Here is a 27516-nt window from a genome sequence, read left to right as displayed (position 1 = left end):
ATTCATAAATCTTGATGAAAAAGAATTCAAAATGTTCAGGGGGACTGATATTTGTGAGTATGTGCAGTTTGGTGCAGATCCACAAAAAAAGAAATCTGCTGTATTTGCAAAACATTTCATTTACTCTTTCTCACTGCAGAGGACATAAAGAGTAGTTTCTCTGTATTAGCTCTCAGTGTCTCTTTAGTTCACGAGCTAACCTTTGATTAGTTTAGTGTTGACACTGTGCAGCAAGTTCTGTGGTTGGTGGGATGGAGCTGCCTCTGTGAAAAGGGGGATAGAGGAGCTAACCTGGCAACCCAGCCCTTGTCTCACAGCAGACTGGGTCAGTTTCAGTTCCTGCTGCAGGAAGTGATCGTGTCTCTGTGCATCAGTGTCCCAGCTCAGCTCCACCATGAGTAAGAAGGCGTTAGTGATCCTGTCTGCAGGTGCAGAGGAGATGGAGACCGTCATTCCTGTGGACATCATGCGGAGAGCTGGGGTCTGTCTGTGTGACGTGCTCTGTGTGTTAGCAGCTAGCTGGCTAATGGTGGTGACACACAACTTAGCCTGCTAGCTTCAGTTTAAAATTAGCCTCCCCCCTTAGCCAGTCAGGTCACAACACGTATAATGATTTATATGATTGTAATGTCTCACTGGTGGTAACGTCTGAGTGATGATTATTAACATGTAGCTGGTATTAAATACAAGATAATACTAACATTGATCAGTCAGCTAACTGCTGGACTAGCTTGTAGTTACTCACTGACCAGTCACAGGTTGAACTGGACTTTAATGAGCCGAGTGTTAAACTGTGACACTCTCACAATCTCACATGAGACCAAGTTAAATGTCAAAGTCCAACGTCCTCCAGCTCTCCGCCATTTGATACCTTTCAAAATAAAGTCACAGTCAGCCAGGATGCCATGTCTTATTCTGACGTGTGTGTGTGTGTGTGTGTGTGTGTGTGTGTGTGTGTGTGTGTGTGTGTGTGTGTGTGTGTGTGTGTGTGTGTGTGTGCAGGAGTTGAACATGTGTGTAAAGGCAACTGGACATGATTGTGTCTCTGGAAGATGTTCTCGGTTCATCTTGATGAGAGGTGTCTTCAAGAGACACAAGCAAGTCCAGTAGCCTGTGTTTATGTCACATGTACAACTCCCTCCTGAAGATACCATGATCTGAGTATTCACTGATATTGTGTGTGTGTGTGTGTGTGTGTGTGTGTGTGTGTGTGTGTGTGTGTGTAAACGTGTAGATTTCAGTCACAGTTGCGGGACTGACCGGCAAAGATCCAGTTCAGTGCAGCAGAAACGTGGTCATCTGTCCTGACGCCAGCCTGGAAGAGGCCAGCAAACAGGTTATACACAGTATCTAGACAGCATCTGCACAAATTCATGAAGACCAGGTCAAATTTGATTTAATATGTTGAAATAAAACAACCACTGCTGCAAATGGACACTAATGATGGGCCTATATCTCCAAATCAATCCCGGATTTAGTAACAACCTCTCTTTGCCAACTCCCATAGATACGAGAGGGAATATACTGCTTTGGGGTTGTGTGGCAGTCAGGAGTACAGGAAATATAACTCTGAGAAAGAAGAGCTGAAATATCACCAAATTCTGGATGCACATATTACACAGTCAGTCAAGAGAAACTGTAAGGACCACTATTCAAAGAAGAGAAGAAACCCCAAGAAAGAAACTTCAAGAAACACAATCTGAAGCTTTTGGAAACCCCACACAGTTCCATGATCTGAACATTATGGAACATGCGTGGGTGTTGATGCTGAAGATGCTGTATTTGCACGACAATCTAAAAATATCTCAGAGCTTGAAATGATTTACCGGACGAGTGGGTAAAAATTCATATCACAAGAATAGAAAGACTCTTAACTGGCTACAGGAAGCCAAGCTGTGATATCCACCCATGTGTTTCCTAAATTCGGGTTACTAAGTACTTGTGCACGTGCCACAATTACTGAAGTTTTGTAACTTCGTGAAATAAAATGTTGGGCATCTAATTTCAAATGATAGCTCACCATGGATGTTTATATGTAGCAGGTGTTACTTTTCACTGCAAAAATAAACAAAAAGATATAATCTGCACACAATGCTTTGTTTCATCACCGTCATTACATGTTTCCAGGCTTAATATTACAAAGTATATATTTACATCAGGAGAGGGTTCTCTCTACGGTTGCGACCATGTTTTTTATAGTTTTCCAAACTGGGCAAACTAAACACCTTTTAGGTTTATGACAACTAAAGTCTACCGCAGGTTCTCTGTCATGTTTGGAAGGGGAGGGTGAGGTGAGGGGTATTCAGCTTCAACAACAACTTCACCACTAGATGTCACTAAATTCTACACACTGAACCTTTGAGTTTGATTAACCGTGAGTTCAATAGATCCTGGCTATTGTTCTGTAATGTTTAACCTCATCTGTTTCCCAGGGCCCTTATGATGTGGTGTATCTGCCAGGAGGAATGCCAGGGGCAAAGAATCTGGCAGAGGTAAAAAACACACAAAAAGACTCATAAACCACATAAACACAATCCATGGTTCTCATATTGTCAAGTTTTGTCTCAAATTCTCAATTGTGAAAATTGCTGCAATGATTTGATAATCAATCGATTAGTTGACCAACAGAATAATAATCGGCAGTCGGCGCGGATACACTCTCTCTCTCTCTCTCTTTATTACTTGTTTGTTTTGGACTCTTTATTTGATGAAGCAAGACTTTTAAGCTATTTTTCTCTGCATTAAATATTGATAATAAATAATTGCCTCTGCATGCTGAGTACAGCTCTATGTGACCCTGAACAAGATTAATGAGTATAGAAACTGTCTCATATAATATTCATATTTATGAATGTATTGTTTCTTGCTGCCATTGGTGGTACTTAGTGCACTTTTTCGCTATTATATTCTACCCCTCTGTGCTGCTTAGGAAGCATGGGGAACTCTAAATGTTCTAAAATGTTTATCCAAAGTAAATCTTTTAATCAGACTCATCCGATCGATAGGACATGTCCAGGTTTAGTTTAGATGTAATATTATGAGATATATGTGGCTGTTTTGAAACTGTGATGGGTTATTTTTCAATGTGTTCAAAACATTGTCAGTTTGGTTTTTAGGATTATAGTGCAGTCAGCATACACACTGTGCAATCACAAACGCGTCACAGTGGGTCTGGTTTCCATGCTCTCTTTCAGTCTCCTGCTGTGAAGGAGGTGCTGCAGGAACAAGACGGCAGGAAAGGTCTGATCGCAGCCATCTGTGCAGGTACAGTTTGTGAAAACAAACTAAAATCAGAATTACACGGGGCCAGCCTCTTGTAGAGAAGCTTTTCACTGGGTTAACACCAAGTTTGACCGTCTGAATAAGGTCATACTAGCAATAAGCAGTAATGGAATCATGACATGTGATGTATTCCAACCTTTGTATTATATAGACATGTATACATTTAAATTACATTATGGAATTTTCCCAGCATTTTTTAACATCGGCAGCAAACAGCAGTTACCAGCAGGACGCATGCACTGCGTTTGAGTGTAAATGGATAGTAGGGGGCGTAATTTTTATATGAGTCATAATCAGTTGTGTTAGTAAATTGGATTTAAGGAGTTAAGATCTCGACAGGGGAAAAGGTACAGTTTTATATGAACACGGTTCTGAATATGGGGGATTTCCTGGATGTAAAAGAATGAGCCCCTAAACATGTTTACCACTCACCTTTACCAGATTGTGATAAATGCTCAAGGTTAATAAAAAAAACACGCTCTATTAACCAGTGGTCTTTTGTGACCCTCTCCCTCTTTTGCCGTTTGAAATTAAAGGGTTTGATTAATAACTGTCCCCGAGTGACCCCCATAAGCACTGACATTTCATTTGACGGCCCCTGTATGTAGAGGAAAGGACACTGGAAGGACATTTTGAATAGGACAGGGAACCAGTGCAGCAAAGTGGATTGAAGGATGTCCTAGAAAATGACTGAAATCCTCCCAGGAATATATAGTTTAATGAAACTGCCAGTATGAGGGCCGATTGCAAGACTTATTATTTTGCCATGAAAATTATCCTGACATGTGGAAAAGGTCTGTTCATAAATGACTTGATTGAAAAGCAAGCAAATAACAGGTGTGAAGAAAAAAATCGGATTACCTATTGTTTGCTTCTCTTTTTGATGTGCTATTTGTAGATGCATGTAAGGTTTGTGTCCATAAAGAAATAGATACATGGTTTTCCTATCAGAGGATTGAAAGATGGTCATCACCCTTCTCTCCCCGTCAGCCTTGCTGTCTGTCTCTGGTTCTCAGAAGGTCTCTCTCTCTCTCTCTCTCTGAGTGGCGTCCTTTGGGTGGGGACTGTTTGTAACAGGAGTAGCTTGGCTTTAACTGGCAGTCTGCTGTTCTGCCAGGGGAAAGTGTAATCTTTAGACTGCATGGGAAGACAGCCAAGTAGCATAATCAATAACTTTCTATTTATTAACAGTTTTTGTACGAGCTCACTGCAGTGCTAGGACGCTACCAAAGTTAATGCAGCAGTAATGTCTTCTGCCTCTCCCCCCCCCCTCTCTTTTCAATGTGGTGCAGAGTCTTCAGGGAGAGGCTGAAACTGTATACTGCATGTGTGTATTCTTAGAAACAATGGTACAGTTGAGGACACATTTAGGACATAACGTTGTCATCAAATATTTTGCACTTAAGTCCTTCATTTATATTGCCAACTGCAATCCCTTCTGCGTTTTCTGTATTTAGATTGTCTCTGGCTGAATATTATTTTATATTTAGTGTGTAGCTTGAAGAGAAGGATTTGAGGACACACTATTTTACCCTTGACTCCCGCAACCATTTTTAAACTGCACTGAGATGAAAAACTGGACTGACATAAGCAAATGAACATGTTCTGAAGTAAATGAACCTGAAAAAGCTTTGCCCTTCTACAGGTCCCACTGCTCTTCTGGCACATGGCATTGGCTACGGCAGGACAGTCACCACACATCCTGCCATGAAGGAGAAAATGATGACTGGAGGTAAAAAAAACAACTCAATACAATGAGTAATGTTTTTAAAATCATAGACTGTATAAAAAGATGGACGAAACATTTTCACTTCCTCCCATTATCCAGAAAATAAGCTAAAATATCCTGATTACAAATGCCACCATTTTTCGCATTTGGAGCCAGAGTCTGCACAACAGTGATCGTGGAGCAGCAGTATCGAGGTCCCTAAGACCAATCTGGAGTAGGTCTCAGCTGTCAATCATGATGTTAAAGATAAGCATTTGAACAAACTTCAATGAGATAATTGACAGAAACCATAATTTGTACTTTGACTTTAGTTTTAGTACATGTCCCATCCACTATCATGAAGGAGGCGGGATTTATGACCTATACTGCAGTCAGATCGAGATGCTTTGGCTTCACTTTTGGGGACCTGTCATTTCGTCCATCTTAATATACAGTCAATTTATAGCTAGTTGCTTTAAAGTGTCTTTCTGTACCTCAGAAGAACCAAAGGAATTGTAATTAGAGGTATAGGGCAGCAGATGGTGCTGTACTGGCCTTTTCCTGGCTATAGACTAATCATGTCACTATGCAGTAGGGGAGAGGCACCACTCAGGTAAGAGAGGATGCAGGAATTTGACAGAATATACTAGAACTGGGTCAACTGGAATAGTGGTAGGTTATCTGTGAGTAAAGGCTTGTTTGGTTTTCAGCTTGTGGCTTCAAGCTCTCATATTGTGATTATCCTTATGGTATTGCTCTTTGCATTTTTCTTTTTCTTAGATCACTATAAATACTCGGAGGCTCGTGTGCAGAAAGATGGCCACTACATCACCAGCCGCGGGCCAGGCACCAGTTTTGAGTGCGCACTGACAATTGTAGAGGAACTTCTGGGGGCTGAGGTGGCAGCTCAAGTCAAGGCTCCTCTTATTTTGAAGGACTGAATGTAGCCGTGTGTTCATTTTACATCCTGCAAGTAGCGCTTCCTGCTGCACAAGTGTGCCACTACTGAGAAGGCAGATCCTGTGTAGCATGGTGCAAGACTCAAAGTCACTCATCACAAATCACTCTGCCCAGAGAATAAAGGTGTTTCTGCTCTGAAACATTATTGTCTTTCTTAGTCTGCAATGAAATGAATCCTTGTGTAGTTCAACACTGAAACACAGTATAAACTATAATGGAACTCAGTAGATCGCATGCCTCTGCCAAATCACATTAAAGCCCTAAATGTGTCAGATTTTTTTTTCCATCAAGATCAATGAATTATTCCCTGGGAAATAAGTGAAAATACAGAAAAAAAACTATTTATTATAAAGAAAATTTATTTAAAAAATCCTTGATCCCTGATCCAGATCTGCACCAAAATTCGATGGGTCTATCCTGACCCATACCACATGTTTCCAATTTCTTGTTTTGTGTAATCTTGCCTCCAAACTATACGCTTTGGCAGCGGTAACAATGAATGGACATGCTTTCAAAATCTGAAATGTATTTTGTTTGATTGTAGCTTCTCTACTGAATAATTGTGACTGCTTTATGACTTCACTCACCATACACCTTTAGATAAGATCAAACTTTACTGATCCACACACCAGGGAAATTCAGTTGTTACAGCAGCAGGCCGGTCAGAATTACATTGACAAGATAATAAATATATATACAAAAATAATTAAATAAAAAAATACAGTATGTAATTATGTACATTATATACACCTGCACTGCACGAGCAGGAAAAGAAACTGTTATTTTATAAAGTTATTTTTTGTTATATTGCAAAAATCATTCATGGATCTTGATAAAAAAGAATCAGGTGTTTTTAAGGGACTGATCTCTGGGAGTGTGTGATCTGGTGCTGATTGATTGAATCTAAGGGATTGTTGGACAATAGGAATGTCCCCATGGGGACAATAAAGTATATTTGATTCAAACCTTCTGAATCTGTTTGTCTCACTCTACTGTCTAATGACTGCTGCTGCTAAACGCGGGAAGCGGAATCCAAATAGATTGGCAGGCGACACTGACCAATGAGAGGCCTCGGCCTGGCTGCGGCTATATTCATGTCGACCAATCGCGGCTCGCGCCTGGCTGGGGAGGGGCGGGGCTGTGATGCAGCGCGTGGTGGTGGTGTCAGAGCAACAGAAGCTCCTCAGTCAGAGGAAGAGACGGAATCCGACTAAAGGTAAGAGATGAAGTGTTGTGTGAGTGAAGGCACGCTTTTCATAGCGATGGTGTTCATTAAGAAAGGGTTTGACGTCGGTGGGATGCTGTCACGGCCGCTGTTTCATGCTAGCAACGCGGTAAACGCAGCGTTAATCACGGTAACTAGCTACAGACGGGGATCGAAATTGACAAGCTATGTTCATAACAGCAGCAGGGACACACACTTTAACACCACAGCAGGGACAGAGGAGGCGTGTGAGAGTCGCTTCTGTTTCTTTGTCAACGCCGTGGTTAGTCTGCTAACTGTGCGGCGTGGTGAGCCCGAAGTTCCCTGCCACTCACGGGCTAAAATGGACCGACACCAGCGTCTCAAATTGACCGGGCAGAGTTGAGAGCTGTAGCCCGACGCGGACGCTCGTGCACCGGATGCGTCCAGCACAGACAGAAATCCGCAGCTTCATCACTGAGGGATCGACGTGCAGATGTGAGCCGACATGGAGATGTCATGTCCCGTAGGCTCTCCATCCTCAGCAGCCGCAGTCAGATTGTGCTGCATTCACTGACTGTAGCTAACACAGTGCGGCAGAGGCCAGGTTCATTCCCCCTGCAGAGAAAAAGCCCTGTCAAACACATGAAGTGAAATCATCATAACAGAAGGAAAATCTATTTTAGCGTGATTCAAGATAAACATGAATCCAGGGGATGTCATAATAGCGAGATTAAGGTCACGTTGATACCGATCCTAGCTGTCAGTAGAATGACTTATTAATAATAGATGTATAATAATAATAAATGTATTAAATGTACCTGAACGGAGCCTGTCTGCCCGGGGCAGCATGCTGCAACACGAGTTGTCTTCACCGGAGACATATCCTCCACAACACCAGGCCTGTCAAGATGTTTGCTCATCATTTCTTTGCTTGAGCACATACAACAGGAAGAACCAGGGGTGTTAGGTTTTTTTTTTTTCATTCTGGCATATAGGCCCCGTATTTGCAATTGGGAGGAAGCTGCCTCTTAGTCACTCTTTGCAAAACAAGCAGAACCACAGCAAGTCAGGGGGCCTTACTCAAAATCTGTAGGAGGGCAACTTAAGTGTTTTTTTTCCACCCACCATTCTTCAACAACACTAAAGTGAGTCAAAAAAAGAATGAGGCTGCTATTACAGTGCACCAAGAGGGTATTGTTCACTGCTAAAATCACATAAAGTCAAAAATCTAAATCATCAGCATGCACTTGTGTATGACTCTTACTTCAGGTTGCACTATAAAGGTTCAGGCTTGTTGTTTGTCCTATGACAGCCTGCAACATTTTAGATAGGGCAGTGCCTGTCACCTTGAAGCAACATCACTGCATTGTGTGCCTGAGCTAATATGCTTTATAAACATGTTCCAAAATGAAGCGCAAATTGTTCCCTGGTAGGACAAACAGCAGCGTTGGAAATATGTGTCTCGATGACAGTTGTATAGCAGTCTCATTAATGCTATGTTTTTCACTCGGATATTTCTGGAACGTTAACATTTTGCGCTGTTGCACATAACATGTTAGAATTATTCTGCTTGAGCAGCTGTACAGTAAAGAGCTGGAGGCTTGACTCCCTATTTCTGGATGGGGCAGAAGAGGGAGTGGTGGGGGGAGGGTAAGACTGAAGTCACTGTGACTGAGTCATTGGTTTAGCTAATGATGCAATTAGAGTGCTGCACTTTGCATCTCCTGATTAGATCCCAAATACACATGTTGGCCTGCAGACAATGCACGTGGAATTTTTGTGCCTGAGTTGCTTCAGCAGATAAATTTCATGAGGTAACAGACAGCTTGAAAGCCAATGGGATTTTGTCAAACAAACATTTTTTTCTGTGTCATCAGCAATGAGTGAATAGATTTTTTCGATCTTAGCCACTTAACCTAATGTGGAATTTAAATTTTGGCTGTAGGTCAGTGAATTCTATTCTTAACTTTCCAGTAAATTGTTTTAAATCAAATTAAATGAAATGTGGATGTAAAAGTTTGAAAGATGCATTTTCTCTACATATTCACTTGTATCCAGATGATTGATAGGAATTTTTGGTTTTACCAACTATTTTCCCCAATTAATTAATCTGTTTGCCAGAAAATGCTTTAATGGACATCTACAGAAGTATAAAGAACCATATTAATTTATGTTTTTGTTTTTATGTAATTGCATAGATTGAGTTATTCTTATCATTCTGGACATTGCGGTCCTCAGAAGTATCTGCAGAGTGAGTACTCTTCACTTTCATGCTCTGGGATAAAAATTGTTCCACTACTGTCAAGTCGTCCTGTCCACTTGGTGAAGATGTCTGATGGGTACAGGTAGCTGCAGACCAATTGTGAGTCTGAATGAGAAGGAGGCAGCTGATTGGTCATCTTCTGCTTTCTGCACAGAGATGATACATTTACAGCTTGCAGCAACTTTATGCAATAAGCTTTGTTTGATATCTAGGTACAGTGTGGGTCGTCATTAGTGTAGTATGTGTTAGCTTGGAAGGATAACTTGCTACCTTCACCTGTTTGTCATATAAATGTTTTATGTTTGCATTCTAGGGGGATTTTTGTCACTATAGAGTATTGCAAAGCACTTGTTTTAATGCCTAAAAATTATATTTCAATGGCATAATCACTGTCAGGTATGAACTCCGATTTCTGATCCTAGTTTAAGCTATGGCTTTAGATTATCTGACCGTGTTTGAAGCTTGAAGTCCAAACCTTTAACATTAGTTTGACATCATCATCAACTCCTGTGTCAATTGGAGACATTTATCAATACTGTGTCTTTACACTCATCTATCAAGTCAGGAGCTGATTTACAATTGTGTGTCCACCTGTGTTGTACAGGAAGTTGCAGACTAATTCCTCAGTGCCTGTAATTTTGTGTACTGATTGCCTGTCATTTGCTCTGTTCTCTGTAGTGATTCCAGTGAGACCATGCAGGCTGTAGTACTAAAAGCCTAATGGTCCTCTACTCAGCAATACTCATAGGACTTGAGAGTCAACTCATTATGGGGTTTAAAGAATAACTGACTGCATGTAAACTGTTGTGTTAAGTGTTCTTATGTAGAGTGATAATAATTTGGAAGCCACCTCTATTCTATTGTCCATTTACTTTCCCCTTATTCATGTGTAGATAAAAATAAACAGTCTAATGATACTTGTTCTCATCAGTCAGGAAAAGGCCTGTTTTTACACATGCGGGTTAAAGTGCTCAGGAATCCTAATGCCTCATCTCCAAATAGCTCTGTTTAGGAATGCAAATCTACCATTCATTTCTAATGGAATGTCCCTGATCTCAAGTGTGTTGGTGGAACGTTTCCCAATTTTCTTAGAGTATGCTGACAAAATAAAAAAAACAAGGATGGTGGATTTTGGACAGACTATATGCACTGTGTACAATGGTGAATAAGCATACAAACTAATTCGCAAGCAAGCTAAGATTGGTAGCATACTAGCTGTGTAAAAAAACTGAAAACTGGTTTGCACAGTCACAGCCACTTCCTCACTTATTTGTCACATGTAATATTGTACCTGTTGTTGACAATGTACTATACTGTGTGCCATCGCTATAATGGTGTTTCTCTCCATCAGTAAAGAAATGCATTTACTTGTGTTGATCATTACACACTATACTTCATATATTTATATACAGAATTGCAGCCACAAAACTCTGGACACCCACGACCCCTGGCTGGGTACTCCTTATTCTTATGTAAAGTCCTGTTGGACACAGGGATTGCCACTGTTGAAGTATTGTGGAATCAAAGATTTAAACATCCTATCTTCATCCCTTTAAAGAACCAAATACAGTTTCATAAGCTTTTTCAGTCTGCAACACACTTGGTGCACCTGTTAAGTGAAATAGAGTCAAATAAGGACAGTTTTCTTCAAGAGGGTTCGATCTTCTTTCTGAGGCACTTTGATGCTTGCTGTCAGTGTGGTTATCATACAGCTGGTTTCAGTTAATAATGCAGTTGTACCTAGAACACAGCGAGTTACAATTAAGGATCAGACTATATATAGTCCATTAAAAATGCTTTAATCTGCCAAAATATCTGTCCTACAGGTTGTGTGTGGCCGTTTTTAATTAGTGTTTATTGTCTTTCTACGCACCCAGTGACCTTGCACTGGCACAGTCATGTGTAGAGAAAGAAAGAATGGTTGCTGTACATTGTTTTTGGGGCCTCAAACAATACTTCACAATATTAATGGACTGATTGAGTCTTAAACTGCCCACAGTGCCCAGTTGTTATTGAGAAGGTCAAATACTCCCGTCCACATTCAGACTACATGCTCACTGCATTACACAGCACAAAGTCAACCCTGACTCTATTCAATATGAATGTGGAGTCTCAAGGTGGGTCATTTTGGTAGGGCATGTTTGCGAGTGTGTTTCTGGGTGTCTTTGGACAGTGGATTTTGAGCAGAGTTCATGGTAATTTTTCCTCCTTTTTTTCCTACTTGTAGAATCACACAATTTCATAAAAGGCAATATTAAATGTTTTAGTTTTGTTTAGCCTGAATGGAGTTTGTGTGGGTGTTCCTGTGCCCTTAGCTATTAGATCTTAGGAGGTTATAGTTATTGTTTGGATGTGGGTGACAATCTCTTGATATGGCCCCATCAGACTGTCTGTCATACACGGTGCCATGCTTAGTTGTCATGATTGGAGGAGCGAGCTGTGGAGCTACTGCCTGGCTGGAACCAGAAGTTGGAGATGCTGTGACTGAGCTTGGAAAGAAAGGCGAGGGACAGTGGTGCGCAACAGTGAAGCTGTAGCTGTCCCTTCAGGCTCTGGGAAACACGCACGCACACATACATACACACACACACATACACACACACACACACACACACACACACACACACACACACACACACACACACACACAGACAGACAGACACATACACACAGGGTAAGGCAAATCCATTAACACACATTTAGATGAAACTGATCTGAGCATCACACTAAAAACAAACTGTAACTACAGAGGTAGAGCACATCTAAGATTATTTGTTTGAAGTGAAAGTACTGAGGGATCAGAAATAACATAGAGAATACAAAAACTGACAGTTAACATTTTTTCATTCATTTTTAATTTGCTGAAAATGTTAGCTAACAATCAGACCATCACATTTTCAGGACTACATACTGCACCACACAGGTTATGCACCAAACGGTTATCTTGGTGTTTAGTCAGATAAGTTTTGACAGTTAGTCGATATGATATCTTGTTTATAACATTAGTGAAACTTCCATTCCTGCTGTTTGAGAGCAGTTGCTTTACAACAGACTGATTTTGTGCTAGCATTACTTGTAAATGACAACAATAAGACAAGATCACAGAAACTACAGCACTTTTTTTAGCGGATAAACAGTTGGTTAACAGTATGACTGACATCTTATATCTTCCGTATTTCCATTGAAATGTAAATATTATTCAGGACAGTAAATAGGGAATTTCCCCATAAAAGGGCGTTTTGGGTCTGATGATGAATGGATTTGTTAAATCTTACACCTTGTTTCACTAAACAACTCTGAGTTGAGTATGCAGCAGTAATTAATTCAGGGTTTTCTTTGTGCAGCTTCTAGTTAGCATCAACAGATCCCCAGTGTCTGCCTGTGAGGCGTTTAGGGAACATTGGCATTTTGTATGACATTAGAAGCCTGCATGTAAGGTGTTTGGGTATAGTGTACATCTATCAATAACCTGCGTGTGATTGTAGCTGCAGAAAATAACATGGGTTACACCCTTCCCCATCTAAACTGAGTCTTTATTTTAAATCAGTCACATACCACACCACCCACTGCAAGTAAATACTCAACCTGTGGGGAACACCGGCGTTACATATTATGTAACAAGTGATTTTTCATCATCATCATTATTATTATTATTATTATTATTGGAGCCTGACAGATATGGATATTTGATGGGTGATGCAGGTACTGTAAATACATTGTACATTGTTATTGTATGTAATTGAGGCTTGATATTTTAATTTTAAACTATAAACCTCAACATAAATAACTATATAAAGTATTTTTTATATAAAATCTAAACAACATAAATGCACAAACGCTCATATCTGCCAATATTTTTGACCCACCAACAATTGGTATTATTATTATTATTATTGTTAAGAAGAGCTCTGCCCTCTGCATGAATGTGAGAGTGCTGAGTCATGAACGAACCTGGACCTTGACACAGACCTTTTTAGGGTTTGCGTCACACTGAGTACAACATACTGAAAATCTTTTGGAAGGTAGAATACATACATTGCATATCAAAGTTACACAGGGGTTTGTGGTTGATTTTCCTCAGTGTTTGCATTGACATCACTACATCACTACGTGAGGTAACACTATGCTGCCGGTAACTTTGAGCCACTCTCAGTGGAAACCACAGACCTCTCAGTACGAGGAAGGACTGTCATGTCATTGGTTTTTAAATGAACACAAATGCTCTTTGCTTGCTCTACTCTGGCCCGCCCTTCTTCTCTTTCACCATTTACAGTTCACTCTGATTCACTGAATGCATGCTTTCTTGCATGCTGACAGTGCAAAGGGAGGTGTGTGTTTACGTGTGTGTAGAGGGAAGAGGGAGGGGCATTTCCTTTAATCCATCTGCTCTGCTCAGTGACTCTCCAAGCTCACACATTTATTCTGTCTCTTCTCTCCGTGTCGGTCTCTTTCTTTCTTTCCCTCGTGTTCCCATTCCTGTTCTGTTTGTCTTGTGTCACTTTTAGTTATCGGTCTGTATTTTTGTCTTTCTCATGTCCCACATACATGCTCATCTCACTCAGGCATAAGGTCTTGGTCACACATGATCTCGTATACACCAGTCTCATATCATCCCACACCTCTCTCTCTCTCCTCTCTCGGTTTTTCCTGCTCAATTTCTTGGATTTTGGTTGCTGCTGCTCCTCCATCAGAGCTACTGTACTCTGCATTTACTCCCTGGTTGTGCTCACTGCGTCAGGAATCAGCAGCAGACTGAGGTGGGTGTTTTTAAGAGCATCATCACTTGGTCTGAGGCTACATCTCTCCCTCTCTCCTCTCACCACTCTCTCTTCCTGCCTCTCTTCTCACTTCACTCAATGAGAGTTGGGATGATTATGCTTGTGTGTTCCTACAGGGGAGCAAATGCTGTTCTATGCCGCAGCATTGAACATTGTCATACATACAGTATGCTAGCGAGGTTGCATATCTACCTCTCCAGATCTCCCTGACGGTCTCAGAGCTGTCAGTGTGGTTGATAGTGCTGCTGCTGCAGCTGCTGCATTGAAAACCGTCTTTGCATACCTTATTATACTGGCATGTATTTTGCTCTTCTGTTTCTACTCTGTTACTCTCCTCTGTCTGAATAGCTGTCATGTTTAATGCATGCCCTGTTCTTTTGAATGCTTGCCAGATACTTGGATATGCTGTAGGATTTATAAAGAACCTCAAAATAACCACGGTGAAAGACACGGTCCAGACCTTGTGCAAAGATACACGTGGAAACACATGCGCATTCACACAGGAGGTTTTATTCTTTTTCACCTCACCTGCCCTGCTGCTGCGGTGCCTGCAGTAGTTCCATCTGTTGCAGGTACCACAGCCAGCAACTCCCTGCAGCGATGCTTCAACTGCCAATCTTAAGATGTGTGTTGTGAGAGGTTGTGACAGTCATGTGTGCCTGACCGAATGTGTTACTTTGCCATTTAAATGTGTTTGTGTGTGGGTGTTCATGCTTAGGCTGATTGTTGTTGGGCCAGTATCTCTGTGTGCGTGAGTGTGTGTGTGTGCGCGACTGTCCACACACACATACAGTGTATGTGTTTGCCTGCCCATGGGCTCTAGTCCAAGAGGAAAGCACAAGAAAGGCAGGTTGCAGGGGTTCAGTTTGGTGCAGTAAGCTGTTGCTCTGTAAAGAGCAGATAAAGGCAGATTCGAGTGCTGGTGTGTCCTTTCACTAGGCTGCTACTTGTATATTGCAGAGAAGCTCTGATTTTTCTGAAATGTCTGCAATAAATGTGTCCTTGTCTATCCTAACAGTGAGCCTGCTGCTGCTGTTAAAACTAACCTATAATTTGTATTGTCAACTGACAGGCTTATGATGAGATAATGTTTTTTTTTTTTAATCTTCCACTTAATGCAAAAGCAGTGACAAGACCCAGCAAACAATACAACCAACAACACTTCAAACATTCCCACCAAAGAAACATCTAGTGACATCCAGTGAAAACAGAAAAGGCTGATTAATCTGGAATTTCCTTTTATTAGATGTCATTCTTTCTCTCGAGCGAATCAAACAAACACAAAGTAAACTTCAAGTGCAGTCCAGATCCCAATAACTTCTGATTAGTGATGGTGTTTATTGTTAATGTGTAAAGTGAGTGCAGGTCAGTGAGGAGGGAGGACATGTGGCAGGGTGATATGACAGAGTTCAAGGATACTGGATTCATAATGTGCGTCTGCCCTGATCTCGAAGCAGCGGCAGCTATAATTTTGAATTTTATTAACGTAGGGGAAACACTGCTATTGTCTGCATTTTGTCCATTGTATTGTGATATTGTCCTTTATGGCCCTGTTTTTTTTAATGGAGCCAATGTTTAGCCTTTAACTTCTTGAACTACAGTCTCTTTCTCTCGTTTTTAAATACAAAGAAAAGAACATGTGGTCATTCAACTATTAAATGGTGCCACCCTGGCTTAGTAAAGCTACTTGATACTAATAGCAAAAACTAACTACCTACTACAATTATTTTATTAATGTACAATATCAGTTAACAGATGTTATATAGCCACCCGCCACTGCCCAGGGCTGCAGCTCTGGCAGACAACAGCCGCACTTTCCCATCCGTTATAGTCCGCATGTTGTAAACAAGCAAGGTGGAAAGTGGGGCAGTTTTGATTTTGAAACAAAAATAAGGTTGTATGTAGGCTTTGTCAGATTTAAATGGCATACAACCACTCAGTTGAAGGCTTAGCAATGTGAAATATGAAAGAAAGCTGCTTGAGCTAGCACTGCTAATGTTAGCCATCATTAACCCATGTTTGTGTTATTTTGTTTACTCTGAGTTTGGGCTCCAGGCTGCTCACACATTAACTTGATAACTTAGCAATGACCAATGAACAGTAAACAAATGACAGGAAACTTGTAATTTCCTCTCCTCCTGCTTGGGGTGGACTTTAGATGTTTTGAGAGATTGAAATAATATTGTAGGATCCATTTAATACCACTTTTCAGTACCCATCCCATGTTGTACATCTGATCACGAAGCCTCTGGGTAAGAGGCGTGACATTTCCGACACTCTCTACATGTGGTTGACCAATCACAAACAAGTGGGTCAGGTGACTAACTAGGCTTTTTTGGAGGCGTCCAAGAGCTAAAATGGAGCATTTCAGACAGAGGATAAAAAGAATTGCTGCACCATACAGTATTAGAAGAGTAATTCATATTTTAAAACATTACATCATGTAAAGTTACTCTACTAGAATGAACATATAAATCATGAAGGCACTTTGAATTACTTATTGTTTCACTTCAAATAAGATTTGACAAGCTTATTAAAGGAAAAAAGGAAACTTCAAGTCTTTTCAGGTCAGTCAGTCATGTGCAGATCATTGTGCAGACAGTATATACAGCTGATATACTAAAGTAATTAAATGTGTCCCTTTCACTAATGTGGGTCCTGTCTCAGCCCAGTTTTTACAGCTTGGTCTGCTGAACTCTCCACTGGGGGTGTTTCCTAAACAGAGCTCAGTTATCATTCTGCAGTTGAGATTCAGTGGCCTGTCTACCTTCATTAGCCCTGTTTTGGAGCTCCCAAGGGGACGTCACCCAGATCTGTGAATTTATCACACATTTGTTTAGCAGGTGTGCTTTCCTCCTCCTCTGTTCCCATTTTTTTCTAAATATATTTCTGTTCATGAAAAGAGAAGATGGGAGTTTCTGGTTTATGTCTGTCTTGATAAAGCCTGAACTGGCTCAAAGGTTTCAGAATATGTACATTTGAAAGACTAGTTTACAAATTGTTGGAGCCACAGCTTGGTTATAACTTGAAATAATCAATCAGCTTCCTGTTTGTATGTTCATAAACATTTCTGCCACTGATTTTGTCATTTTTTTCTGTGCTAGTCTCACAGATTAGTGGGTCTGGGGCGGAGAAAGGGGATGTTGAGTACATTTCTAAAATCTGGTCAATCCACTCCCTCATAGTTTTTTGAGACTACTTAGCTGGATATGAGTGTTTCGCAACAAATGGCAATTCAATAGCAATTCAATACAGTTGTATATACTTACGATGCAGCAGATCACGGCACAAAGAAAAATAACCCCAGTGAGAGAGCTTGTGAAAGAGAGGTTGTGTCAGGACAAATGAATATGAAAAAATTAATCCAGAATAAATCCCTGCTGATGGTGGTGTATATATTTTGTTAACAATTGTGGTTTACATGTTATACTCTTAAAAACTTTCTGAAGGTCAGTAATAATAACCTTTCTGAAGCAACATAAAACTTACACAAAAATGTAATACTGTATAATTTATTCTCTCTTGTTTTAAGATTTTTGTTTAGAATTTAATTTATCATTAACAAGAAAGAGCCGGGTCAGAACCGAACCTGCAGCTACTATAACTAAAGCCTCTGTATGGGGACTCAACCATTGAATGCTCCGGTCTTGTTTTAAATGTCTGATTTGGCTCAGACAGAAGCAAAATGAACAAGAATTTGCTACATACAGACAGCTTTTTTGGCTTGAATGCAACTTTTTGTTTGTAGAGTAACATTCATATTAATAAAGCAACAACTGCTAAAAATCGCACATAAAAATTATAAGTTTTGGTGGTGTTGATGGTTAAGCTGAGCCCTTGGTCAAACAAACGAGGAAAGGCCAGAGAATCATGTGTGACCAAAAACGTGGCAGAAAACTCTCAGCATAGTTTTTTTATTTCATTCAGTTAAGGTGCTGTAAAAAACATAGAAAACCCTCCCAGCATGAAAAAATAAACATGTCAACCCACAAGCTTGTTGTTGTTATGCCTCTATACTGGTGACAGCTGATGCTGGAAGCATTATGTTTTTCCTGTTGTCCCTCCATTTTAACAACATATGTTTTAGTCTGAAAAGACATAGTGGAGGCATACAACAGCAAGGCATTTATTCTGTTTTGTTTTAAAAGTTAGGAGTCTACACACAGGAATTGTCCCAGTTTGACAGTGGACCACACGAGAGCATTCTGTGTTCTTATTCAAAGACTTGCTTAGAAGAACATATATTTCTAAATGCATGTTAACATTCTAAACCAATGCAACTATATTATGCAACAGTGCACTGCCCCACTGCATTTCAAACACCACTTTGTATTATTTGGCCCAATCATCCCCTTGCGCTGTGTCAGATGTTGTGTATCTACTGTGCGTCCTTGGAACTTCATAAATCCCTGTAATGGAGACAATTACTGCAGAAACATTCCCACACAAAGCTCGATAATGTGTTGGTTGGTTAATTAAAAGAGCAATTTACTGCGTAAAGTGTGATTAAAATAATTGTTTAGTTTGAGTGTTTTCAGTGCGAGCACACAAATACCTAAAATAGTCCCATTGCATGGATAAACTGATGATAGATGAAAATGTGTCACCTGACTGGTTTGAACCCTGATAGAGTTTAAATTAGCCACAAAAAAATTTCCCATCTGGAAAAAATATTTTTTGCTTTTTGATCAATGTTTTCACTTAAAGAAAATCAAAACGAAGCTTCACTCATTGTCTATTGTTTTTTAAGTAAAATATTGCATCTAATCATTTCCTCTGAATGTTTTATTTCATAAAGGTTTCGTGATTTTGGAGGTGACCTGCCTCTGCTATAAACAGCTGTGAGACTTTTAAGCTCCTTAAAGAAATCTGACACATGCAAGTGAGGATGAGTGACCTGTTGTCTGAATGTTGCCTTCTTCTAAGAACGAACCACAAACAGCGAGGGCCAAAATAGCACAGCAATCATTTATACACATCGAAGCTACTTTTAGATCTAACAGGTCAGTGTTGACATACAGCTGATCCTTCTCAGATTTAGTGTGATCTACATGATTCATGTTGCCATGTTTAAATATTGTTTTCCTGTCAGATGTGATTTGTGGGTGTAGGTCAAAGCTCAAACCAGGATAATCATGATACACTGCCACACTTTGTGGACAGTCCATATGAATTGCAGCAACAATATTGCGTGTGAATAATGATTGAGCCCGGGCTGTGTATGTGACTTATGAGACAATGTGGCTTTGGTGTTGGCTGAGTTAGCAGGGTCATGTCTGTATTTGGTGCAAATACTTGCGATTGATTAAAAAATCCTCAGTATGAAGCCTGAGAACTGTGTGGATTATTTTTTGTCTGCCAAATTAGTAAAACCCTGATGCTGCGTTGCCTGCTTAGTGTTTAGCATACTAATCACTGCCTTGCACAAAGTGTGTTAGCTGTTTGTTTCATGCTAACACGATGCACCTTAGGCTAACTCACTTTGGTTTAGTTCAGTGTTATGCACAAATTAGTGTTGTGTGCTTGTGCTTTGTGTCTCAGTCTTTGGGGATATTAGGGAAAGTGTTAAAAAGCAGATGCCTTGGATGGTGGCGGTGCCTGTTCATACATCCCTCGCCCGGCTCAGGCTATGTCTGTTCCTCTCCTGGTCCTACAGCTATCCATAGAGCTTGTGGGCTGGTCCAACTACTGACTGCATTTGATTACCCCAAAAGAGTAAATAATTCAGGTTTAGAGGAATCTAAGGCTGTTAATTCTCACACATGACAAGGATGAAATGAGAGGGCACAAATCTCAAGTAATAAGATTAAGCACACATTAGCAAAGTTGCATTATTCATAGAAACAAATGTTGAACACAAATAAATGAAATCACATCTAATGTTTGTCAGTCCTAATGTTTCTTAGTGGTTCAGTGAGAGCAGAGGATTAGCTGACCTGGCACATAGCTCTTAGACAGTGAGATATGGTGAATATAATGTGAATATATTATCATCAATTCATTGAAAAATGGGGAAAAAAAGAGCACTAGGAGAGGAGAACAAATCTGCCAATCAGCACATTTACCGATTAATAATTTCAAATTAATGTACCGATTAGAAGACGGCCTATAAAATCAGAGTATTTGATTTTCATTTGAATATCTTTTTTCTGCAGATAACTGGTGGTGCTGTGTGATTTTGTAATGTTATTATTATGTCTCTTCAAACAATCCTACTGTGACAAAATGCTGCTCTTATTTACTGGTGACAAAGGTTTTAAAACTTAAACGGCAGTAAATTTGAAGTGTAAGCACAATGAAAACAGGTTTGTGAAAGGGGCTGATTTTCTTGTGAGTGTAACTCTGTGGTGATCTACTTTATATCCAAAGCTGACGTAACATACTCTGGGTTTTTCGATGAGGACAAATATAGGTTTGACTTCTGAGCCCCTGTGATACCCCTGTGGTTTAAAGTTTTTAGATCACTGGCTGACCTCGTTTGGAGACGAGTGGCTTGTGATCTAAAAACAGTTTCTCTCAAACCTTTCTAGGTTCTGATCAGATTGTCTTTGAGTGACAGTTCAAACCTGACACTATCTTTCTCGTGATATGATCGCAGTGTGGGTGTGAATGCAACTTAGAAGTATTGTATTTAGTGAACAAATGCACAGCAGATTACAAAGACAAACAATCATCAATTCAGTGCTGTCACATAAGCTAAACAGGGTTCACCACGGCAACGAGCTAAACATTTTTTGGTTTTTAAAATGGCAGGAGAACTATTATTCATTTGATTTTTTTTGCACTTTAGAGAGTAGTTGAAAATGTAAAAAAATGTTTCAATGCTTTTTTGCATGTCAATAAATGATTAAGTCATAGTAATATGTTTGTGTTTTGCAAAGTTGGTTCCATTTATCACTGACATGCGACCATTGTTCTAACAATGCGGTTTGTAAATAGGAATATGTGTCTTGTCATCATAAAATGTGAATTTACGCACTGTATTTAACTAACTTGCATAAAGTAGAAGAAACAAAAATGGTAGAATACACTTAGTTTTCGAGATCACAAGCAGAGAAAAGCTTGAGTGAAAAGGAGGATGTGGTATGAGAGTAATTTAAATAACTGTATGATAAAGTACATTATTCTGAAGTGACTGAGAGGAGGCAGAGTAATATTTTACAGGGATGGGCTACTTACAGTAAAACAGGTTGAAAGACAGATGGACAGCACTCTAGGAGGCAGAGAGACTGTCAACTGGAGACACAATATTGATATTAAAGGGGACATATGCTCATTTTCAGGGTCATACTTTCATTTGGGTCCGTACTTGCTTTCATGTTTCAGCACCTGTCATGCCCCCATTAAAAGCCCAATGACTTGTGAGTGTGAGCTTCCACAGCCCTGAGCAGGCACCACCTTCTGCGTATCCGGTCAGCTCTGCTGGTGTTTTGAAGCAAGATAACCAATATAGGAATATGATCCGAAATGAAGTAGAAAATAACCCACAAACATTAGGACCTGCGTGGCAGTGCAACAGAAATATTTGGTAGATATAGGCTGCAAACACATGGATTCCTGAGAAGAAATAATAACAGTATCAACTCAAGCCAACACACAGTCAATGGCACAGTGCTGCGGCTCACAGTATTTCCCAACTTTGCAGTCCTACACGTTACCTGCTGTTAGCCTCACAGTTTACGAAGGTTAATATAACAGTACAGATGGCACGTTGACTCACCATAACACCTGGACACATTGCGCTGACACACAGGATCAAAACAAGTGCCGCTGCCTTCACACACATATAGGCCCTCTCTTCTCGGAGAGGAGCTGCTGTTGCCTCAGGGAAGCAGGAATCAGTCAGTAAACAAACACTTCTACACCGATTCTACAGTGATTTTCTGTGACACAGACTATGGGCAGGCCAGCAGCATATATGTGGATATGAATAAACAGCATGACGTTAACCCTTTATGCCTCAGGAAACCTGGTACTATTCTCATGCTCGACCACGCATGCAGCAAGGGTATGTGTGGGTCGTCTGATGTAATGTGAGTGTTTGTGTTTGAACAGAAAGAGAGATGGGAAGATGGACAATCAGTGTCAATACTCCTTCTATCTTTTCATAGAAACTCAAATAGCTTTTATGTTAAAGTATGCTTAGGTGCATCCATACACTGCCATACAGTCTTTGTGTGGGCACTTACATGTAGCCATTAAGTTTGTCCTACTTTCAATGGAGGGCTCTGTATATTTTACTATATGCTGGCTGCACTGCTGCTCTTGTGTTCATACACAGATTATGTTTGAAGGCAATTCTATGCTTTCACAGCATGCAGCAAAAACAAGGCAGGAACCTGCAGTTTGAAATCCAGCAGTTTAGCATTTACATTAGGCCTCCTCTGTCATACTACATGTAGAGTAACTTTATCAAGCAATTATTCGCAATGCTCTCTGGAGTCAAAAAAGATAAGTGAATGATGTTTCCATTCTGGAGCCACGACAAAGAGCAGTTTTTGTTTCAAGAGAGCAGCTGCACTCGTGTCCTGAGGTAGTATTTGTGTGTGTGAAAAGTGACCCTGCCAACTCATCCATGAGTGAGTCAGATCTGCACACATATATGTGATCAGAAGGACAAAAACCTGTGCCCTCCATGCTTTATATACGGGAGGATTTTTCACAATGTTGGGGCTACAATGATTACTTAAGGAGGACGTAATGCTGCAGTCCGTCACCGTCTCTCATCTGAAAATCACAGTAAAGGCCGCAACCTCCCTCAGCTGGCATTTAATGTCTGTGTGAATCACACATTGTATGTCAGACAAGCAGATTGTCTCTGCTTCACAAATCTCCAGGCTTTTTTCTGCTATTTTAAAGGCACAGTATGGACCCCAGCTGAACCTGAATGGTCTTGTATGTCTGCCAAACAGACGTGGCATCAATCCTTTGTTTGCATGCCATTTGGAATGCCCCAAAAACTAATCCACAACCCTGAATATAATACTGGCCAAAAAATCAGTTTTTCTCATCACAAGTAATATTTTGGAATTTGCAAACGTCCTTGACTGAGGCTCTGGGTTTCACAGGCACCGTTTTCTGGACAAGGTTCCTTAACATTTAGTTATTGAGGAGAGGGAGTCTGAAAGAGCTTTCACTTACTACCATCATAGCATCTTCTATCAAAATCAGACGTGTTTCCAGTGCATCAATCACTGGTCTTCACCTGACAAGCCATGGCATCAGGCAAAACCGAACCTTAAAGCAATATGTTCCATGTCAAAACCTTGCAATTAAAATGCATATCTATTTATGCATAGTTCTCATATCGTGAGAGCAAGTAATAAACAAATTTATTTCAGATTTTCCTCAAGTGTAAACTTGATTGTATTTTATGAATGCAACACTTTAACATGTGTAGTATGTGCTTAATGTGACTGAGTGTGGTGGTCATCCTTGTCAACGCTACCACTCTGAGTGGGCGAAGTAGCATGGTCTGTGTGAGTGAAGAGTGTGGGTGAGTGGGTGTTTATACTGCATGTGTAATTTGGCAGTTTGTCACAATTCTTCACTTTAATCCTGTGACACATTGACAGTTTATGTACTGGAGGCTGCAGTACAGTGGACAGTTGGGGGATCTTTTGATGGGAATTAATTCATTACCTCAGGTTGGAGCTCTTTGTATTTTTTGCTTTTCAATATGTGGTCACAGGTCTGTTGAACACAAGTACTTGAAATGGCCAGGTTTGTTATTACCCTGGATGCAGGGGGATAAAGTGATCAGTATGTCCATCCTTCCATGCATCTGTAATGATTTCATTTTGAGATAAGAGCTGGAATATTTTCCTGAAACTTCACAGTTATGCAAATCGGGCATTGAAGTGGAGCCTCTTGATATTTTGGGTTTGCTGAGGTCATATGTCATCCCCTGATGACTATGTTTATGCAAATCCTCCTGCTTTGTTCCTCAGACATTAAGAGGTGAATAAACAGGTTGTTTAGTTCCAATGACTGCTCCAGGTAAATGTGTTGCTTTTTGTGGACTGCCTTTGCAGATTTAGATAAATTTCAAATGTTTCTACAGATAAAAAAATATTTGATGGAATTGATGTGTGTTTAGTCCTTTTCTTCACCCTGTATTAGAAACAAGTCCACACAAAGTGTTTCTTGTATAAGGGGTAGGCTGTAACTGTTATGACAGAGAATGTGATTAAAAACTAGTCAATTACCAAAAGTGACATTGAGGTTTTACTTTTCTTACTAGCTTTTTATTATCTCCACAACATATAATCTGAGGTGATATAAATATCAGGATGTCCATTTCACAATGCATCTACCAGCTAGTTAAGTCATGCTTTTTGACATCTTGGGTTTCTTGAAAATGTATTTGTTTCTGTATATCGTAATCGTGTTTAACTTAGCTGAAAATTGAGTGTAGTGTCTCATCTCAGACACCACACAGCATTCTGTTTACAGGATATGGATATAGAGGGATTAATTTGTCATCACTGCCAATGAATTACAGGATTACTCTATACTGCACCTGCACACTAAATAAACACTACAGATAGACAAACTGTAGTGACCATACAATCCTGTGGGCAGCTCTCAGGTTGTAGGGTAAGAAGATTATCTGCTTGTTTTCAGCATGGCTTAGTCTATTTATATGACATAAAAATAAATTACATGAATTTGATGTGTTCTTTTCTGGTTTGTGTGTGTGTGTATTCTTTCTTTGGATTGGAGAGAGAGGCACTATATTGAAGGTTTGACATTTCTTAAATTTCATCTAAATTTTTTGGTGAATATTTTAATTCCAATCTCATAAAACATTCTGATTTCATTAATGAATATGGTTAAAAATTAATCAATGTTACCATGCTACTGATTTTTAAATACATATATATTTTTTTTTATATACATACAACCCCATAATGGGATTCATGTCATGTTGTTGCTTGAATGTCTTGTCTTGTGTTGCAATGACTGTTGCAATGACTATTGCAATGACTGTAATCATATACCCACATTCTGAAGACATGCAGATTAGGATTAGGTTAATTGGAGAATCTAAATTGACACACGTTTTAATGTATGTGAGCGTACCCTGCCTCTGGCCAGATGTCAGTGAGGATTGGCTCCAGCCAAGGGTAAGCTGTATAGATAATAGATTGACGGATATTTGTTCTTTAATAGACGACACATAGAAATGGAAAATGAAGATAATAAGCGAGGGAGGATGATTTCCAGCCTGAGGATGTTGTGATCACAAAGTCAGCTTCACCCCATAACAATTCATTTAGAATGAAACCTGAAACCTACAATGATGGTGCTGACTAAAAGTTAGCATCAAAGTGAAGACGGGGTGGTTCTCTTCTTGTGCAGTGCTCAACAAACACCATGGTAGGCCTTTCGGTTAGATGTGTGAAAGCACATTTGCAGCAGCATAAGATGTAAAAGTAAGTGCAAGACAATACCACCCCCTCTTACATTTTCTCAGTTCTTCAGTGACCTTGCAGTGGTGAGGATGACACACAGAGGAATAAGAAAAGCACATCTTGTTACAGTAAAGTGGCAGTGTGGTGCGGTACAGAGACCATCCAATTACTTGAGATCACAGGTTTGATCTTTGGTTTCCTGCATCAAGACACTGACCTAGACTCTTTATTAACTCATTGTTAGTAGTTTTTGATTATGTTGTCAAATAAAAGCATGATATGTAAGTGCAGATTTGTGTGTGAAACTGTGGAATTAAATACAAAATGTGTGTCACATTTTTACCATGTTATCAAGGATAAAGTATTCAAGTTTTACCTTATTTTGTTAAATCCATATGAAAGTTGCTTGAGGACATGAAAAGAAGGCAGTGAAGTTTTGAGAGCGCGGTGATTCAGGCTGTTTTTGCACCACAGGGCCTCACAAGACCAGCCTGCTCTCTAGTGCCTACTCAGCTTTTTCCCCTCAATGTCTACTGCGGTTTTCTCTTCTGCTTTCCTCCTTGCCAGAAAATATAGAATCGGCAATGCACACTTCTTTTGTTTGCTCACCTGCTCCTCTGAAGGCATGTGTTGGTTAGTAGCTGTCTGCTGCTTCGCCCAGGGCCACTTGCTGCATTTGCACCAGATTTCATTAGGAGCTCTGGACCAGGCTCACAATGTTTTTTCTGTCAGTGAGAAACCACATCTGTCAGAGTAGCATTGTAGCGACCTGAGGGAGAAGTTTTTATTTTCTGTGGCAGGAAAATAAAATATCAATGGCTTATATGTGGAGACATTAGGACAAAGCATAAGAAAACCTTGTGAGTTATTTAACAATCTATTTAAATAAAAGTGTAATTGTATAAATAGAAAAGCAGCAGCAGAACAGTATTGAACATCACTTATCCTACGTATGCTGCAATGATGTTCCATCCGCACCAACTACTTTGATGACTACAGGAAGCTAAATCCACCAGATAACTTAAATACTACCACTGGCTATAATGTATATGTTTATGTTTCTAGCCAGGTTAAGCCAGAAGCCATGCGGCCTGTGTGTTAGTTGTTGAAACATTAAAACCTCTGCTCCGTTTGGACATAAATTTTATATTATAGCTGCTGAAGTTAGGCCTTTAGAAGTGTTTTGTTTAGTATCTGATGTACACATCAGTAGTCTGAATATAAGCTACTCGTGCATATGTATTGCTTTAAGTTATTGTTTGTGTGGTGCAGAAGTTCTGGCATTAATATTGTTTGACTGATCTGCTGCTGTCCTCTTGATCCTCCATAATGACTGACAGGATTTATATGTTTGATTACCTCTGTCAGTCTGTGTCTCTCTTCCCAGCTTAGTTTTTGTCTCAATGTTCTCTGCTCACAAACCTAAAAAAATGAGGCCTACCCATGTAATGTTTCATGACAGGATTGACACAGAGTTAGATAATACAATAAATGATGGCTGACTATCATTTAGCTGTTTCAGTTTCGGGGTCTTGGTATTTTGGTACACTGTCATGTCTTACTGGGACACTAGGTACTGAAAAAACAACAATGGCTCTGTTACGTTTTAAAGTTCTTTCTTCAATGACATGACAAAATGTCTGCTGTGAAAAAGACCTTAGGTAATTGGATATTTATCAGAGCTGCCCAGTTGACATGACATGCAATTCGTTTGAATGCATTTGGAATCCATTCATTTGTTTTACTTGGCCTGCGTAGGACCCGGACTACGCAGCCAATGTCGGCTAACCCCAAATAAGACAGTCTCTTCTTCCTATTGCATCAACAGCTCCCGCAGTAACAGCCATTGCCTAGCAAAAAAGCTATGGATGAAAATGTACTAAAAATGTTGAAAAGATGTTTACCATTCGCTGTTCGGTTGA

General features: G+C 40.0%; 2 protein-coding genes across 4 annotated transcripts in view; both read left to right on the top strand.

Moving 5' to 3' along the window:
- The first annotated feature begins 80 nt into the window (after positions 1-80).
- park7 (parkinson protein 7) lies at positions 81-6090 on the top strand. The gene is made up of 6 exons (XM_020096511.2): positions 81-481; positions 1235-1336; positions 2433-2492; positions 3195-3264; positions 4928-5014; positions 5771-6090. The coding sequence occupies exons 1-6, from the start codon at positions 395-397 to the stop codon at positions 5929-5931; spliced, it is 567 nt and encodes a 188-aa protein (XP_019952070.1). The 5' UTR covers positions 81-394; the 3' UTR covers positions 5932-6090.
- Positions 6091-7063: 973 nt separating this feature from the next.
- Positions 7064-27516, top strand: part of kcnab2a (potassium voltage-gated channel subfamily A regulatory beta subunit 2a) — a 74612-nt gene continuing 54159 nt past the window's right edge. For 2 of the 3 annotated variants that reach the window (XM_069535361.1, XM_020096684.2), the window contains exon 1: positions 7064-7166. The gene's annotated coding sequence lies outside the window, so the exon portion shown is untranslated. Of the gene's footprint in view, positions 7167-14011; positions 14157-27516 lie in introns of those variants that run through there. The other variant, XM_020096686.2, reaches the window with a different exon arrangement.

This window comes from Paralichthys olivaceus, chromosome 2 (genome assembly GCF_024713975.1).
Source record: "Paralichthys olivaceus isolate ysfri-2021 chromosome 2, ASM2471397v2, whole genome shotgun sequence".
Classification (NCBI taxonomy): Eukaryota; Metazoa; Chordata; class Actinopteri; order Pleuronectiformes; family Paralichthyidae; genus Paralichthys; species Paralichthys olivaceus.
This window is presented reverse-complemented; position numbering and strand designations above follow the sequence as displayed.